General features: G+C 41.7%; 1 protein-coding gene across 1 annotated transcript in view; it reads left to right on the top strand.

Moving 5' to 3' along the window:
• TCERG1L (transcription elongation regulator 1 like) overlaps positions 1-19,654 on the top strand; it is a 268,237-nt gene that overhangs the window by 75,766 nt on the left and 172,817 nt on the right. Inside the window, exon 4 of the mRNA XM_077258434.1 lies at positions 8,493-8,690. Within this exon, the coding sequence (XP_077114549.1) occupies positions 8,493-8,690 (198 nt within the window). The remainder of the gene's footprint in view (positions 1-8,492; positions 8,691-19,654) is intronic.

Raw genomic sequence — 19,654 nt, 5'->3', positions numbered from 1 at the left:
CGTGGAGAAATGTCAGCTTTGATGTGAATTTCAGATCAAAGTCAGTAATGCAACTTAAAGTGTCCTTAACCCCTTAACGACCGCCGATACGCCTTTTAACGGCGGCAGTTAAGGGTACTTAAACCACAGCGCCGTTAATTAACGGCGCTGTGAAAAAAGTGAATATAACCCCCCAGAGTCGGATTTTCTCTGGGGTCTCGGTTACTGGGGGTAGCCGAGACCCCAGAGAACATGATTCGGGGGGGTTTTATCGACCCCCGAGTTGCAATCGCCAGTAATTAACCGTTTACCGGCGGTCGCAAAAAAAAACAAAACACGATTTCCCATTTAATTTCTCTGTCCTCCGTTGTGATTGCACATCAGAGGACAGAGAAATGGGGTCTGCGATCGCCCCCGATAGCCCTCCGATACTCACCTGTCTCCCCGGGTGCTCCTCGTGGCTCCCGATGGGCGCCGCCATCTTGTTCCGGCCAAAAAATGGCGGGCGCATGCGCAGTGCACCCGCCGGCCGGCATCCGGAAAATCTTTGGTGTCTCAGCTGCCGGGGGTAGCTGAGACTCCAAAGAACATGATCGGGGTCGGTTTTTACCGACCCCTGTTTTGCGATCGCCAGTAATTAACTGTTTACCGGCGACTGCAAAAAAAAAAAAGCTATGTGTAATTCTCTGTCCTCTGATGTGATCGCACATCAGAGGACAGAGAAATAGGAGGACTCGGGGACCCTGTTATACTTACCAGTGTCCCTGGGTCCTCCTGTGTCCTCTCCTGGCCACCGGCTTCTTCCTCCGATAAGAAAATGGCGGGCACATGCACAGTGCGCCCGCCATGATCTGCCGGCCTCCAGCTAGAGGAGTTGGGGCTAAAATTAGGATTAGGGTTAGGGTTAGGGTTGGGGCTAAATTTAGGGTTAGGGTTGGGGCTAAATTTAGGGTTAGGGTTGGGGCTAAAGTTAGGGTTAGGGTTGGGGCTAAATTTAGTTTTAGGGTTAGGGTTGGGGCTAAATTTAGGGTTGGGGTTAGGGTTGGGGCTAAATTTAGGGTTAGCGTTAGGGTTGGGGCTAAATTTAGGGTTAGGGTTAGGGTTGGGGCTAAAGTTAGGGTTAGGGTTGGGGCTAAAGTTAGGACTAGGGTTTCGGCTAAAGTTAGGGTTAGAGTTGGGATTAGGGTTAGGGTTTGGATTAGGGTTGGCATTAGGGTTACGTTTGGGATTAGGGTTAGGTTTGGGATTAGGGTTAAGATTAGGGTTGGGATTAGGGTTAGGGGTGTATTGGGATTAGGGTTAGGTTTGAGGTTAGGGTTGAGATTAGGATTAGGGGTGTGTTGGATTTAGGGTTCTGATTAGGGTTATTTTTGTTTTGGGGTTAGGGTTGTGATTATCGTTAGGGTTGTGATTAGGATTATGGATCTGGTTGGGATTAGGGTTAGGGGTGTGTTGGCGTTAGGGTTGGAGTTAGAATTGGGGGGTTTCCACTGTTTAGGTACATCAGGGGGTCTCTAAACGCCACAGCCAATTTTGCGCTCAAAAAGTCAAATGGTGCTCCCTTCTGAGCTCTGCCATGCGCCCAAACAGTGGTCCCCCACACATGGGGTATCAGTGTACTCAGGACAAATTTGACAACAACTTTTGGGGTCCAATTTCTCTTGTCACCCTTGTGAAAATAAAACTTGGGGGCTAAAAAATCTTTTTTGTGGAAAAAAAATATATTTTATTTTCACGACTCTGCATTATAAACTTCTGTGAAGCACTTGGGCAATCAAAGTTCTCACCACACATCTAGATAAGTTCTTTGGGGGTCTAGTTTCCAAAATGGGGTCACTTGTGGGGGATTTCTACTGTTTAGGTACATCAGGGACTCTGCAAAAGCAACATAACGCCCGCAGACCATTCTATCAAAGCCTGCATCGCAAAACGGCACTCCTTCCATTCCGAGCTCTGCCATGCGCCCAAACAGTGGCTTACCCCCACATATGGGGTATCAGCCTACTCAGAATAAATTGCACAATAAATTTTGGGGTCCAATTTCTCCTGTTACCCTTGTGAAATTAAAAATTTTGGGGTGAAAAAAAATCATTTTTGTGGAATAAATATGATTTTTTTTATTTTTATGGCTCTACATTATAAACTTCTGTGAAGCAGTTAGGGGTTCATAGTGCTCACCACACATCTAGATAAGCTCTTTGTGGGGTCTAATTTCCAAAATGGTGTCACTTGTGGGGGATTTCTACTGTTTAGGCACATCAGGAGCTCTGCAAATGCAACATGACGCCCGCAGACCATCCCATCAAAGTTTGCATTCCAAGCGGCGCTCCTTCCCTTCCGAGCCCCGATGGGTGCCCAAACAGTGCCCCCCCATATGGGGTATCAGCGTACTCAGGACAAACTGATCAACAGATTTTGGGGTGCAATTTCTCCTGTTACCCTTGAGAAAATAAAAAATCGCAGGCTAAAAAAATCATTTTTGAGGAAAAAAAAAGGATTTTTTATTTTCATGGCTCTACGTTATAAATTTTTGTGAAGCACTTGGGGGTTTAAAGTGCTCACCACACATCTTGATAAGTTCCTTAAGGGGTCTAGTTTCCAAAATGGGGTCACTTGTGGGGGGTTTCTACTGTTTAGGCACATCAGGGGCTCTCCAAACGCGACATGGTGTTCGATCTCAATTCCAGCCAATTCTACATTGAAAAAGTAAAACGGCACTCCTTCACTTCCAAGCTCTGCGGTGCGCCCAAACAGTGGTTTACCCTCTCATATGGGGTATCAACATACTCAGGAGAAATTGCACAACAACTGCTTTGGTCTAATTTCTCCTGTTACCCTTGTCAAAATAAAAATTTTGGGGCAAAATTATCCTTTTTTTAGAAAATATGCGATTTTTTATTTTCACGGTTCTACGTTATAAACTTCTGTGAAGCACCTGGGGGTTTAAAGTGCTCACCACACATCTAGTTAAGTTCCTTAAGGGGTCTAGTTTCCAAAATGGTGTCACTTGTGGGGGTTGTCACTGTTTAGGCACATCACGGGCTCTCCAAACGCGACATGGCGTCCGATCTCAATTCCAGCCAATTCTACATTGAAAAAGTAAAACGGCACTCCTTCAATTCCAAGCTCTGCGGTGCGCCCAAACAGTGGTTTACCCCCACATATGGGGTATCAACGTACTCAGGAGAAATTGCACAACAACTTTTGTGGTCTAATTTCTCCTGTTACCCTTGTGACAATAAGAATTTGTGGGTGAAAAGATCATTTTTGTGTAAACAAATGCGATTTTTTATTTTCACGGCTCTATAAACTTCTGTGAAGCACTTGGGGGCTCAAATTGCTCACCACACATCTAAATAAGTTCCTTAAGGGGTCTAGTTTTCAAAATGATGTCACTTGTGGGGGGTTTCTACTGTTTAGGCACATCAGGGGCTCTCCAAATGTGACATGGCGTCCGATCTAAATTCCAGCCAATTTCGCATTGAAAAAGTCAAACGGCGCTCCTTCTCTTCCAAGCTCTGCGGTGCACCCAAACAGTGGTTTACCCCCACATATGGGGTATCGGCGTATTCAGGAGAAATTGCACAATAAAATGTATGGTTAAATTTCTGTTTTTACACTTGTGAAAATAAAAAAAATGGTTCTGAATTAAAATGTTTGCAAGAAAAAGTTAATTGTTCATTTTTTCCTTCCACATTGTTTCAGTTCCTGTGAAGCACGTAAAGGGTTAATAAACTTCTTGAATGTGGTTTTGAGCACCTTAAGGGGTGCAGTTTTTAGAATGGTGTCACACTTGGTTATTGTCTATCATATAGACCCCTCAAAATGAGTTCAAATGTGATGTGGTCCCTAAAAAAAATGGTGTTGTAAAAATGAGAAATTGCTGGTCAACTTTTAACCCTTATAACTCCCTAACAAAAAAAAAATTGTTTCCAAAATTGTGCTGATGTAAAGTAGACATGTGGGAAATATTATTTATTAACTATTTTTGTGACATATCTCTCTGATTTAAAGGAATAATAATACAAATTTTGAAAATTGCAACATTTTAAAAATTTTCGCCATATTTCCATTTTTTTCATAAATAATCGCAAGTAATATCGAAGAAATGTTACCACTAACATGAAGTACAATATGTCACGAAAAAACATTCTCAGAATCAGCAGGATCTGTTAAAGCATTCCAGAGTTATAACCTCATAAAATGACAGTGGTCAGAATTGTAAAAATTGGCCCGCTCATTAAGTACCAAATTGGCTCTGTCACTAAGGGGTTAAAGCATATTAATTTTCAGACTGTGAGAATGGACAAAGTAGATAAACTATTGTTAGGGCTGGCGGAACGCACCGAGTAAATATTGAGATAATATAGGTGCGTTCACAACCCGGGGACCACCGTGCAGGAGTGGAACCTGCTGCTAGTAAATGGCGGCACTATATGGTGGTACAACGCCTGAATAGACACTGGTTCCGTCACACGGTCTGTATAGGAGTAAACTCTGTTGCTTCACAGAGTCGCCGGGATTAGGATAACATTGTGCCCTGTTAACTTCACAGAGGATCACAGCTCACTAACAGAGCAGATGGCATACAATGGTCACACAGTCAGCATATCACACAAACAACTCCTCTCCGGAGGTGCCGGAATTCTAGTGGCTGTACGCCAGCCCTAAATTCACACACACGAACCGCTCTCTGGAGGTGCTTGAATTCTAGTGGCTACACGCCAGCACTAAATTCACACATACAAACTCCTCTCCGGAGGTGCCGGAATTCTAGTGGCTATACAGCTGACCCTGAGCACATGCAGACACAGACCACAAGGTAGCTAAGCTCATAAACATAGGTTGTTACTAGCCGTGCGGCCATTCGAACCTTTTATAGAGAAAGCTCTCCAGGACCTTCCTAGTGGTCCAATAGGAACTGCTTCAGGACCTGAGCATGTGACCCCCGACCTCCAATGAAAGGTCGTCCCTTGGGCATGCTCAGTAGCAGAAAAGCAGGACTTCGTTCCATGAGCATCTGCTTGCCGCAGAACAGTGTTGGTTACAATGGCTGAGTCTGGAAGATCAGCAGTAACCAAGCGCACAGTATCAGACTGAGCCAGATGCTGGGACCGACGTCTCCGCTGAGCAGGCTCCACTGCGGCTGAAGAAGAATGGGAGACTGCAGCGGAGGAGGTTCGAGATTTCCCCTGTGCAGCGGCAGGAACTCAACACATAACAACTACTTTTTTTATTTCTTCACGTACGACACAAACTGATGACACAGAGCGCACACTCTGATCAGAATAATTTGTGCGTTTTTCTCTTACATGGAAAAATCAGATGTATGAAAGAGCCCTAAATGGTAGTTGTACCATGACAAAGACTGCCCTGGGGTAAAAAAGTCAACTAAGTATATCCTAAAGTGTAGCAATGAACAATCACATTATCGTGGTGCTGTATTACACAAGAAATCCTGTTGAATGTAATTGACTTCTGAAGAATTCTGGTAGAATCCAGTGAAAAAAATGGTAAAAACAAGACGATACTCAAGCTTCAGGCACAAGCAAGACTTATTTTGAGAACAAAGCCCTAGTTGATTGTTATATGTGATCGCCAGTTAACTAAGTGATAGAACGGAGTGATATTCTGTACAAACTTGTAATTGTAGCTGCCATTGACCTACATTATGCTTCCAGCAGTTCCAGCTAGCAATGTTTTCTTACTGCGGCTCACGTTTTACAAGCTTTCCAGGATGAGATAGGATGTCATTCTCTCACAATGAAGCTCACATAGTTTCACATATGTTCCAGCGACATACATTATGGCGCCATTTTATATAGTCATTTCTCCCTCTGCATGCTATAACAAATCTGAGTTCTTTTCAGAATATCCATATGCTCCCTCTCATGTATGGCTGCCAGAACTTGCAGTGACTGGCTCATTAAAAATCTAACAATGAACCTACTGCGATTGTCTATTTATCCTTGTACAGTTGAGGATTTGCTCCACTCATCTTCCTAATGGAGAACATTTTACATTTTCTACTGTTTCAGTGCAGCATTATCTCCTTGGAAAATGTGGAATGACAAATAATATACAAGATGAATTATATGGAAATATGTGTCAGAATTCATCTTGAAAAATTAACCACTAACTTAGACTGTGCTTTGGGCTGGTCTTCGAGATGAACAACATGTCCAGTGTTGCTGGTGACACCAGTGATCGCTGCCTGATCCCATCAAATTTATGAAAATTGGCAATGTTTCTTGGACAAAAAATGTTACTCCACTACTTTGATTTCATTATTTTGCTGGAGTAACGTGTCTGGCCAAGCACATAGAGGCGCACGCCACTGAGAAGATGTGCCAAATTCATTATGTGGCATCAGCCTATTAATGAATTAAGCTGTCTTATTCATGCATGCCCTTCATTAATGCTGGCATATGAAACTTCTTCCATAAACTTCTCCATTGATATAAGCCAATTATTTTTTTTTTCAGGTCCTGCCAGCTGGAGTAAGCAGCCTACATTATCACTGAAGACGTACAGTATAACACCTGACAGAAGTGTGTGCTTAAAAGCTCCACACTTCTATTCTGAGTAACATATCTTTAGTGCTTATTTAGGCTGCACACTACGGTTGGCAGGATCTAAGGACTCTGGTCATGTGAACCTGATGACCTCATCACCGGTTCTTCTTCACTCCTATGTTGCTGCCAGCTTACGATTGGTCAGTGTCATACAGGGAGAAGCAGTACATGTCCCCAGTGACAACTATTTAATAACACCCACTTGGTCTTACCTAACATTAACTCATAAGATGCCAAATATTTGACTACTAATACCTCTGCAATGGAGATAGGGAATTTAGAAAATGCAGCTACTATTACGCCATGTGTCCAGTTTAAGGCAGGCTTCACACTAGCGTTCGGCAGGGCTGCGGATGAAAGCCTTCTTCTGTTAAGCCCCACCCAGTGCAGTGCCTCTTCCTTCAGCTCCTCCTACATCATGCATGTGTCCTGCGAACCCTATCTTTAACATTGTGTATGCAGGCCATGCGGATATATGCGGATGCCTCCGCATGCGTCATCTTGATGCTGCGCTGACTTTTGTCAAACTCAACATGTTAGGATTTTGTTGTAGTCAGCGCAGCTTCAAATCGATGCATGGGGAGGCATCCGCATGGCCTGTGTACCCAATGTTAAAGATAGGGTACGCAGAATGCATTCAGACATAGGCAGAGCTGAAGGAAGAGGCACGACAGTGGGCGGGCTTCACAGAGGAAAAAGGCTGCCATCCACAGCCCTGCCGAATGCTAGTGTGAAGCTAGCCTTACATGAGAAATTTTGTCCTCTTAAGCCAACAAATTTCTTACCATATGTATTATTCTGGTCACCACATGTTCAGTTGTTGGTCAATCTTTTGCATGCCCGAGTATGCATACAAAAGGAGTAAGGTTAACAGTAACCTTCGTAGGTAAGCAGGTGGCAAAGTTCTAGATGGTAGGTATTTGTCACCTAGGTGGTTTACCTCAGTGATGTAATTGCGGGAGATAAAGGCTCTAGCAACAACAGGTTGCTGAGAGGTTTTCTTTATTGGGACCTTATTTTGGGTCCGGATTTTAGGAGTGACTAAAAGAGCTTGGGTGGGATTGGTTGCACCGATATCTCAAGTCTAGGTTTTCCAGGTCCTATATAAGGCAGCTGAGCTAAGTATATGACAGCTGTGACCAATCACTGGCCTCATCAATAATACTGCTAAAGCCACTGATTGACTACAATGTGACATGTGATCGGCTCCCTGAACGTTAATTGAGATTAACAGCACTGTATCATGAATTCTAATATGACATTATATGGTATAGATACTGCATTTGTACTCTGTATTGCAGCACACAATATGGGGCAGTGCCAACAGAACGTATAGCACAGGGCACCATCCAATGTATAGCTTATATCTTATATCATCTGTATTTGCTTATATCATTTGTAATTCTTTTTTTTTCTTCTCTTTTTCAACTTGTTAAGCATTATTCTTAACCTTAAATGTAATCACCTATATGCAGGATACCTGAGCATCTTGTCATCAATGGAGTTCTGACCACAGGGACCTCAATCAATCTGAAAGAAGTGTGACTGTGGTGCTTATACACATCATTGTGCACATTCATTGCCTTTGGTATTGTTGGAAAATGCTAAGCACTATACTTGGCTTTCTTTGGCAAACTTTTAGACAATAAATGGAACAATGGCACACATGCATGGTCACCACTTCATTCCAACAAGTCATGCATAGACCTGTTCTCAGAATCAGTTAGGGTCTCAGCTGATGGACATCCACATATACTGTGGATAGGTGATAACTTTTCATGTTGGCAGTAACCCTTAATCATAGAAAAATTAACTTCTTCCTGAAAACCATCAATAAGAAAAGTAATGAGCATAGATCTGTATGTACATTTATTCTATTGTCATACTTTATATTAAGACAGTACATCCCATTTACATTGTTTTCTAATATGTTCACAGGTAGTTGCCAGAATGGAATTAAGCCAGTCAACAATAACCCTTCTATTGCTATTGTTGGTGCCATGACTGTGCCTCCCACACCATTAATGGGCATTGAATCGGAATCATTACAAGGGTTGTCTACAGCTTTGGCTTCACCCTATCACATGTTGACAATATCGCCAATCAAGATACCGCTTCTAGCCTCTCAGCTGCCTGGTAAGTTTTTTCATTATATTCTATACTATGAAATGACTTGGATGTGTATCTTGATGTAGATCACTCTTACTACTTGTGCCCCCTGACAATGCAGGGCGAAACATGAATTATGTCGATATGATACATGGACAGATAACAGTCAGATATGTAATTTAATATTACCGTAACTGTTTTACCATTGTATTTTCTCCTTGTTTCTATTATTTGGTATACCTTTAATTATTTTATATTGTACTGTGTGATTATTAAACAGTATTGCAATTACCGTATTTATACAGCGCTATTTACTGATAATACTAGACATGTTACTTCTCTAGCTCATTATGTGTCCTAGTTTTTGAGCCACCTTGTTATTTTGTATTAATTCATGAATTTGTATTTTAATTACTTGACTAAAACTAATGAATTTTTTTTAACAGACCTTTGTTTCAGTCTTTTTGCTTGAATTTAGGTTTAGTCAGGAGCCGTTTTGATACTTATGCAGATTGTAGTACCTATATAATATCTACACATTTAAATAGGCAACCAAGTTTTTCAGAAGTAAAAAGATCACAAATGATCAGTATCTTAATGAGAGTAAGAACTGAGACATTTTGGACCAACTGATGTCTCACACCGAACCTCGGCTATTAGTTAGGATATTGAGGCTTTCACCTTGATTTGACTAACATACCTCTGAGGCGTACTTTTTCACAAAACATCCAGTCATATGCAAGAGTAAAAAACAAAAGCCAACAAATAAAATCTACATTAGAACCTCCGAACCTCCCTTCTCCTATGGCAGCAGGAAAATATACTATCTACTTAAAAGTGAATTCTGTCAGCAGGGTTTTGCTAAGTAAACTAATGGCATTTTCCGGTTGGTGCTATTACACTGCTAAAAATGATACCCGGGGTGAAGGAATCCATATAGTGGTTCTTGTGTAATCAATGTTCGAAGTTTTCGGTTAATGGTATGCTCGTGCCCTGGGGTGGGACTGTAGGCAGAGTTGTATCTTCCTGCTCTGACCCAAAGAAACCAAGAAGAGACCTGCTCACAAGCCGCCCCGTCCCTCTTAGCAGAAGTGAAAACTCAGCACTGGACCCTGGGAGGGTGAGCAAGGCAAGTTTTTTAAATAAAACCAACTGCACTTACGGTAAGGGGTTTCTGAAGTCGGAAAAGAAAACCCCTTTCAATGTTATTTGTTAAAAGTTAGACATTTTCATATCAGTTTTTCATGATCTCTTCTTGCAGTCATCCCATATAAACACTTTTTGCTTACATCTTGGATAAAAATCTGTCCTGATCATGCAACGGACACACAGGAGCTTAGCTTATAGCTACGGAACCATCACCAGTGATGTGACTTCTAATGAGCACATATATGACGGACACACAGGTGTTTTACATTTACCTAATAAATTTGATTTATGTCGAACTTCCCATAGCAAATTCAAGCAAATCTAGTGAATCAAATTTCATCACACTCACTTATCTCTAATGGATATTAATCAGTGCAGCTAATTTATATAACCAGTGTATGAGACAAGAATTACAAGCATTAAACATCCATGTACAAAAGTGAGCAATTTTACTATGAAAACCATAATAAATCGATACTGAAAGTGTTTTATAAAACTGTAAAGATTCTCATTGGGTAATGAATAACTGCAGATGTGCTAACCCAATCTGTAAAGTTTGGGGTCAATACAGAACACCTAGTGTCCATGCACGGACCCCAAAACACAAACTTCTCCAGGAAGTCCATGCTACTGGTCAGGTTTGGCATACCCAACAAAGTTTGGGTATGCCAGAGCAGCCAGTCAACAAGGTTTGCCGGTGTGGGCACTTCTGGCTCAATCACAGCCATGACAAGTATTGACATGGTTGTGCTTGGCCAGGACTCCCTGGCTAAAAAAATATTATGTGTGGTATGCTCTATTTGTGATAACCAGTAAATGTAAAGCTGACAGCTGCATACCGCAGCCATCAGCTGTTAGCTTTGTCCAGATAAGAAAAAAGATAGCGCACTCACCGGTGTTGAGCCAAAGCGATTTATTCACATGCAATCATGCAGTGCAGGGAGGGTAGTGAACACATTGTGGATGACAGCTGTTTCGTGCTACCAAGCACTTCAACAGATCCAATCAGTAAATGTAAAGCTGACAGCTGCATACCGCAGCCATCAGCTGTTAGCTTTATATTGACTGGTTGTCAAAAATAGAGGGGCTTCATGCCCTTTTTCTTAAGTTTTTTAAATAAACAATAAAACAAACTTTGTGGGTCCCCTCATTTTTAACAACTAGCCAAATTATAGCAGACAGCTGGGGGCTGATATTCTCAGACTGGGAAGGGCAATGGATATTGTAGCAGCCCCCAGACACCCCAGAAAATGGGCATCTATCGGATACACAAATTCTAGAGCTTTGCCCTGGTGCAGTTGCATGTGGGGCAATATTTGTGGGGTTGATGTCAGTTTTGTAATGTCAGATGAAATCAAGCCCACAGGTTAGTAATGAGGAGGCATCTATGAGATATCACCATTACTTACCCCATAGTTAAATGTAATAAAAACATACACAGAGTAAAGTCCATTAATTAAAATAAACACTCCCCACCCTCTTTGACCTATTCAATTCTGTAAAATTAAAAATAATAAAACGCCATATTCCTCACCTGTTCGACTATGATTCATATGTCTTATGATGTGCTCCAACTCTGCTACATCTGGATTGCATGGCTGAGCGGTGGCATGATGTGACTCCACAGTCATGAATCCAGGAGACACTGAACTGAGCCTGAGAACTCGACTTCAGTGCCGAGAGCTGACTTAAAAGGTGACCAGAGTTCATCGACTAATAGACTGGGAAGCTTCATGGTTATTGGCCTTTTCCCAGAATAACACCAGCCCTGAGCTTTCAGATTTCACTCATCTGGAAAAAAAAAGTTAAGGGGAACCCCATGCCATTTTTTTCAATTATTTATTTATTTATTTTAAAAAATACATGTACAGTAAACTCCAGCAAAGTATGTAAAATAATAATTAAACAAAAAAGACTTGGGGTCTCCACTATTCTTGATAACGAGGACAGGTAAAGATGGCAGCTGAGGGCTGCAGCCTACAGTTGTCAGCTTTATTTTGGCTGGTTATCAAAAAAAGAGGGGTACCATGCCTTTTCTTAAATTATTTAAATAATAAGTCCCCCCATTTCTGATGACCAGTCAAGCTAAAGCAGCTAGCTGGAGGTTCATATTCTCAGACTAGGAAGGGGCCATGCATATTGGCCCTACACAGCCTAAAAATAGCAGCACCAAGCCACCCCAGAACAGGTTCATTTATTAGATTTTGGTGCTTTGTCCAGCTCCTCTCACTTGCCCTGATGCAGTGGTAAGTGGGGTAATATTTGTGGGGTTTATGTCAGCTTTGTATTGTTAGCTGACATCAAGCCCACATGTTAGTAATGGAGACGTCTATAAGACACATCCATTAACCCCTTCCCGACATTTGACGTACTATCCCGTCGAGGTGGGGTGGGCCCCCATGACCGCCGACGAGATAGTACGTCATACGCGATCGGCCGCGCTCACGGGGGGAGCGCGGCCGATCGCGGCCGGGTGTCGGCTGCATATCGCAGCTGACATCCGGCACTATGTGCCAGGAGCGGTCACGGACCGCCCCCGCCACATTAACCCCCGGCACACCGCGATCAAACATGATCGCGGTGTACCGGCGGTATAGGGAAGCATCGCGCAGGGAGGGGGCTCCCTGCGTGCTTCCCTGAGAGATCGGTACAAGGTGATGTACTCACCTCGTACCGAACGTCTTCTCCCTGCAGGCCCCAGATCCAAAATGGCCGAGGGGCTGTATCCGGGTCCTGCAGGGAGCACTTCCGGGCCGGAGCAGGCTGCAGATGAAAGCTGCAGCCTGCTCCGATGAAAGTATGATCGCGGATCTGATAGAGTGCTGTGCACACTATCAGATCTGCGATCTGTGATGTCCCCCCCTGGGACAAAGTAAAAAAGTAAAAAAAAAAATTTCCACATGTGTAAAAAAAAAAAAAAAAAAAAATTCCTAAATAAATAATAATAAAAAAAAAAATATTATTCCCATAAATACATTTCTTTATCTAAAAAAAACAAACAAAAACAATAAAAGTACACATATTTAGTATCGCCGCGTCCGTAACGACCCAACCTATAAAACTGGCCCACTAGTTAACCCCTTCAGTAAACACCGTAAGAAAAAAAAAAAAAAACGAGGCAAAAAACAACGCTTTATTACCATACCGCCGAACAAAAAGTGGAATAACACGCGATCAAAAAGACGGATATAAATAACCATGTTACCGCTGAAAACGTCATCTTGTCCTGCAAAAAACGAGCCGCCATACAGCATCATCAGCAAAAAAATAAAAAAGTTATAGTCCTCAGAATAAAGCGATGCCAAAATAATTATTTTTTCTATAAAATAGTTTTTATCGTATAAAAGCGTCAAAACATAAAAAAATGATATAAATGAGGTATCGCTGTAATCGTACTGACCCGAAGAATAAAACTGCTTTATCAATTTTACCAAGCGCAGAACGGTATAAACGCCTCTCCCAAAAGAAATTCATGAATAGCTGGTTTTTGGTTATTCTGCCTCACAAAAATCGGAATAAAAAGTGATAAAAAATGGTCACGTGTCCGAAAATGTTACCAATAAAAACGTCAACTCGTCCCACAAAAAAAAAAAAAACCTCACATGACTCTGTGGACCAAAATGTGGAAAAATTATAGGTCTCAAAATGTGGAGACGCAAAAACTTTTTTGCTATAAAAAGCGTCTTTTAGTCTGGTTTCACACTTGCGTTTTTATCTGCATGCGTTTTTTAAAAAAAACACATGTGTGAAAAAATGCATGTAAACGCGGTAAAACGCATGCGTTTTTATAGAAAAACACAAGAAAACAAGAAAAAAACAAAAAACCCTAACCCTACCCCTAACCCTACCCCTAACCTGAAATACGTGGCACTGAAATACGTGGCACTGAAATATACGTTTATATACATATATACGTATATAAGTGCCACGATATTTCAGTGGCCACGTATTTAAGTGCCACGTATTTAAGTGCCACGTATTTAAGTGCCACGTATTTAAGTGCCACGTATTTACGTGCCACGTATTTACGTGCCACGTATTTTTCAGTGCCTGAAATACGTGGCACTGAAATACGTGGCACTGAAATATCGTGGCACTGAAATATCGTGGCACTGAAGTATTTACGTGCCACGTATTTTTCAGTGCCTGAAATACGTGGCACTGAAATACGTGGCACTGAAATATCGTGGCACTGAAATATCGTGGCACTGAAATACGTGGCACTTAAATACGTGGCACTTAAATACGTGGCACTTAAATACGTGGCTCTTAAATACGTGGCACTTATATACGTGGCACTTATGACTGTCAGAAAATGTTCAGTAAACGGTTAGGGGTGAGGTTAGGGGTAGGGTTTCAGGTAGAATTGGGGAGATTCCACTGTTTAGGCACATCAGGGGCTCTCCAAACGCGACATGGCGTCCAATCTCAATTCCAGCCAATTCTGCGTTGAAAAAGTAAAACAGTGCTCCTTCCCTTCCGAGCTCTCCCGTGCGTCCAAAAAGGGGTTTACCCCAACATATGGGGTATCAGCGTACTAGGGACAAATTGAACAACAACTTCTGGGGTCCAAGTTCTCTTGTTATCCTTGGGAAAATAAAAATTTGGGGGGCTAAAAATCATTTTTGTGGGAAAAAAAAATGTTTTATTTTCACGGCTCTGCGTTGTAAACTGTAGTGAAACACTTGGGGGTTCAAAGTTCTCACAACAACACATCTAGATAAGTTCCTTGGGAGGTCTAGTTTCCAATATGGGGTCACTTGTGGGGGGTTTGTACTATTTGGGTACATCAGGGGCTCTGCAAATGCAACGTGACGCCTGCAGACCAATCCATTTAAGTCTGCATTCCAAATGGCGCTCCTTCCCTTCCGAGCTCTGTCATGCGCCCAAACAGTGGTTCCCCCCCACATAGGGGGTATCAGCGTACTCAGGACAAATTGGACAACAACGTTTAGGGTCCAATTTATCCTGATACCCTTGTAAAAATACAAAACTGGGGGCTAAAAAATCATTTTTGTGAAAAAAAAAATAATTTTTATTTTCACGGCTCTGCGTTATAAACTGTAGTGAAACACTTGGGGGTTCAAAGCTCTCAAAACACATCTAGATAAGTTCCTTAGGGGGTCTACTTTCCAAAATGGTGTCACTTGTGGGGGGGTTTAATGTTTAGGCACATCAGGGGCTCTCCAAACGCAACATGGCATCCCATCTTAATTCCAGTCAATTTTGCATTGAAAAGTAAAATAGCGCTTCTTCCCTTCTGAGCTCTGCTATGCGCCCAAACAATGGTTTACACCCACATATGGGGTATCGTCGTACTCAGGACAAATTGCACAACAACTTTTGTGGTCTAATTTCTTCTCTTACCCTTGGGGAAATAAAAAAATGGGGGTTAAAAGATCATTTTTGTGAAAAAATATGATTTTTTATTTTTACGGCTCTGCATTATAAACTTCTGTGAAGCACTTGTTGGGTCAAAGTGCTCAACACACATCTAGATAAGTTCCTTAAGGGGTCTACTTTCCAAAATGGTGTCACTCGTGGGGGGTTTCAATGTTTAGGCACATTAGGGGCTCTCCAAACGCAACATGGCGTCCCATCTCAATTCCAGTCAATTTTGCATTGAAAAGTCAAATGGCGCTCCTTCCCTTCTGAGCTCTGCCCTGCGCCCAAACAATGGTTTACACCCACATATGGGGTATCAGCGTACTCAGGACAAATTGCACAACAATTTTTGGGGTCCAATTTCTTCTCTCACCCTTGGGAAAATTAAAAAATTGGGGGTGAAAAGATCATTTTTGTGAAAAAATATGATTTTTTATTTTTACGGCTCTGCATTATAAACTTCTGTAAAGCACTTGTTGGGTCAAAGTGCTCACCACACATCTAGATAAGTTCCTTAGGGGGTCTACTTTCCAAAATGGTGTCACTTGTTAGGGGTTTCAATGTTTAGGCACATCAGGGGCTCTCCAAATGCAACATGGCGTCCCATCTCAATTCCAGTCAATTTTGCATTGAAAAGTCAAATGGCGCTCCTTTGCTTTCAAGCTCTGCCATGCGCCCAAACTGTGGTTTACCCCCACATATGGGGTATCAGCGTACTCAGGACAAATTGTACAACAACTTTTGGGGTCTATTTCCTCCTGTTACCCTTGGTAAAATAAAACAAATTGGAGCTGAAATAAATTTTGTGTGAAAAAAAGTTAAATGTTCATTTTTATTTAAACATTCCAAAAATTCCTGTGAAACACCTGAAGGGTTAATAAACTTCTTGAAAGTGGTTTTGAGTACCTTGAGGGGTGCAGTTTTTAGAATGGTGTCACACTTGGGTATTTTCTATCATATAGACCCGTCAAAATGACTTCAAATGAGATGTGGTCCCTAAAAAAAAATGGTGTTGTAAAAATGAGAAATTGCTGGTCAACTTTTAACCCTTATAACTCCGTCACAAAAAAAAATTTTGGTTCCAAAATTGTGCTGATGTAAAGTAGACATGTGGGAAATGTTATTTATTAAGTATTTTGTGTGACATATGTCTCTGATTTAAGGGCATAAAAATTCAAAGTTGGAAAATTGCAAAATTTTCAAAATTTTCGCCAAATATTCGTTTTTTTCACAAATAAACGCAAGTTATATCGAAGAAATTTTACCACTAACATGAAGTACAATATGTCATGAGAAAACAATGTCAGAATCGCCAAGATCCGTTGAAGCGTTCCAGAGTTATAACCTCATAAAGGGACAGTGGTCAGAATTGTAAAAATTGGCCCGGTCATTAACGTGCAAACCACCCTTGGTGGTGAAGGGGTTAATAACCCCTAGTCACATGTAATAAAAACATACACAGAGTCATTTAAGTAAAAACACAGACTCCTTTGAAAGAAACACTTCCCACCCTCTTTCACTTATTTATTACTGTAAAATTAAAAATAATAAAATGCCATATTCCTCACCTGTTCAACGATAATCCATATGTCCTACGACGTGTCCAACTCTGCTACATCTGGATTGCATGGCTGAGCGGTGGCATGATGCAACTGCTCAGCCATCAATCCAGGAGACAGTGAGCTGAGGCTGAGAACTCAGCTTCAGTCCTAAGTGCTGACGTCAAAAGGTGACCGGAGTTCATAACCAATGAACTCCGGTCATCTTTTGACGTCAGCACTCGGCACTGAAACTCAGTTCTTAGGCTCAGCTCGGCATGACCTGGATTCACGGCTGAGTGGTCACTTCATGCCATTGCTCAGTAATGCAATCCAGATAAAGCAGAGCTGGCCTCTTCGTGAGACAAATGGATTGTTGTCTGACAGATGGGCAATATGGTGCTTTATTATTATTTGTAAATTTACACTAATAAATGTTGTAGATAAGTGGGGGGATTTTGATATACCTTCATTTTTCCTGATATGGTGAACAGGATATGTACTGCATATCCATTAGTGGTTTGAACGTCCCCTGATGAGTCAGTCTCCCTGTCATAGGGGATTTCAATATACAGTATGCTGTACCAATTCATATTAACACTAGTCAGTTCCCTGTGATTTTTAAGAGATGACCAATATGACCATGCTCTTTTTAGATAGATGGTAGACTCCAAGAATCTTTTCATCTGTGGGGCTCATGTACCACTGGAACCTGCTAAAAGACTTACATTAAGAAAATATATATATATTTGTTTGGATTAGTGGAGGTTCTCTTGTTTACCATGAATTACATTCAATCTTTGTAATTCTTTGCTTTGGGACAATTTTTTTTTAATGGGGTGTAATACAGAGTTTTCCCACACACTGGTCCCAAGTTAACAAGGTGTCTTGAAAGTTTTCTGACATAAAATACATTGAAATAGGGTTGAGCGAAACGGGTCGATCATTTTCAAAAGTCGCCGACTTTTGGCTAAGTCGGCGTCTCATGAAACCCGATCCGACCCCTGTGCTTGTCGGCCATGCGGTACGCGACTTTCGCGCCAAAGTCGCGTTTCAATGACGCGAAAAGCGCCATTTCTCAGCCAATGAAGGTGAACGCAGAGTGTGGGCAGCGTGATGACATAGATCCTGGTCCCCACCATCTTAGAGAAGGGCATTGCAGTGATTGGCTTGCTGTCTGCGGCGTCACAGGGGCTATAAAGGGGCGTTCCCGCCGACCGCCATCTTACTGCTGCTGATCTGAGCTTAGGGACAGGTTGCTGCCGCTTCGTCAGAAGCAGGGAGAGCGTTAGGCAGGGTCCACTAACCACCAAACCGCTTGTGCTGCAGCGATTTGCACTGTCCAACACCACCTTCGGTGTGCAGGGACTGTGGAAGCTATTTTTTTTTTTTTTCCCCTCAGCGCTGTAGCTCATTGGGCTGCCCTAGAAGGCTCCGTGATAGCTGTATTGCTGTGTGTACGCCACTGTGCAAACCAACTGCTTTTTTCAAAGCACATATCCTCTTGTTCCTTCCTTTCTGCACAGCTATCTTTTTTGTTTGTCCACACTTTTTATTTAATTTGTGCATCAGTCCACTCCTATTGCTGCCTGCCATACCTGGCTTAGATTACTGCAGGGAGATAGTAATTGTAGGACAGTCCCTGTTTTTTTTTTGTTTTTTTTGTGGGAGATTAAGATTGGCATTTCTGCTACAGTGCCATCCCTGTGTGTGCCATCTCTCACTGAGTGGGCCATAGAAAGCCTATTTATTTTTTCCGTGATTTGTGTTCTAAATTCTACCTCAACACAAAAACACTACATCAATCAGTGGGAGAAAAATATTGGCCTCAGTCAGGGCTTGTGTGTCACTGCTGTGTGTGCTATCTCTCATTCAGTGGGCTATAGCAAGCCTATTTATTTTATTTTTTTTTTTAATATTATTTGGTTTCTAAAGTCTCCCTGAAAAAAAAAAAAAAACCTAAAAAAACAGTGGGAGAGTAATATTGCCCTTTCAGCTTGTGTGCCAGTCTTGACTCCTGGGTGTGCCACCTCTCTCTCTCATTCAGTGGGCCATAGAAAGGCTATTTTTTTTTTTTGTTTTTTTAATATTATTTGGTTTCTAAAGTCTCCCTGAAAAAAAAAAAAAAAACATAAAAAATCAGTGGGAGAGTAATATTGCCCTTTCAGCTTGTGTGCCAGTCTTGACTCCTGGGTGTGCCACCTCTCTCCCTCTCATTCAGTGGGCCATAGAAAGCCTATTTATTTTTTTAAAAAAATATTATTGGGTTTCTAAAGTCTCCCTTAAAAAACAAAAAATACATAAAAAAAACAGTGGGAGAGTAATATTGCCCTTTCAGCTTGTGTGCCAGTCTTGACTCCTGGGTGTGCCACCTCTCTCCCTCTCATTCAGTGGGCCATAGAAAGCCTATTTATTTTTTTTTTTTAAATATTATTGGGTTTCTAAAGTCTCCCTTAAAAAACAAAAAATACATAAAAAAACAGTGGGAGAGTAATATTGCCCTTTCAGCTTGTGTGCCAGTCTTGACTCCTGGGTGTGCCACCTCTCTCCCTCTCATTCAGTGGGCCATAGAAAGCCTATTTATTTTTTTTTTTAAATATTATTGGGTTTCTAAAGTCTCCCTTAAAAAACAAAAAATACATAAAAAAACAGTGGGAGAGTAATATTGCCCTTTCAGCTTGTGTGCCAGTCTTGACTCCTGGGTGTGCCACCTCTCTCTCATTCAGTGGGCCATAGAAAGCATTTTTTTTTTTTTCCTTGATTTGTGTTCTAAATTCTACCTCAACACAAAAACACTACATCAATCAGTGGTAGAAAAATATTGGCCTCAGTCAGGGCTTGTGTGCCACTGCTGTGTGTGCTATCTCTCATTCAGTGGGCTATAGAAAGCCTATTTATTTATTTATTTTTTTTCTTATT

This window comes from Ranitomeya variabilis, chromosome 4 (genome assembly GCF_051348905.1).
Source record: "Ranitomeya variabilis isolate aRanVar5 chromosome 4, aRanVar5.hap1, whole genome shotgun sequence".
Lineage (NCBI taxonomy): Eukaryota > Metazoa > Chordata > Amphibia > Anura > Dendrobatidae > Ranitomeya > Ranitomeya variabilis.
This window is presented reverse-complemented; position numbering and strand designations above follow the sequence as displayed.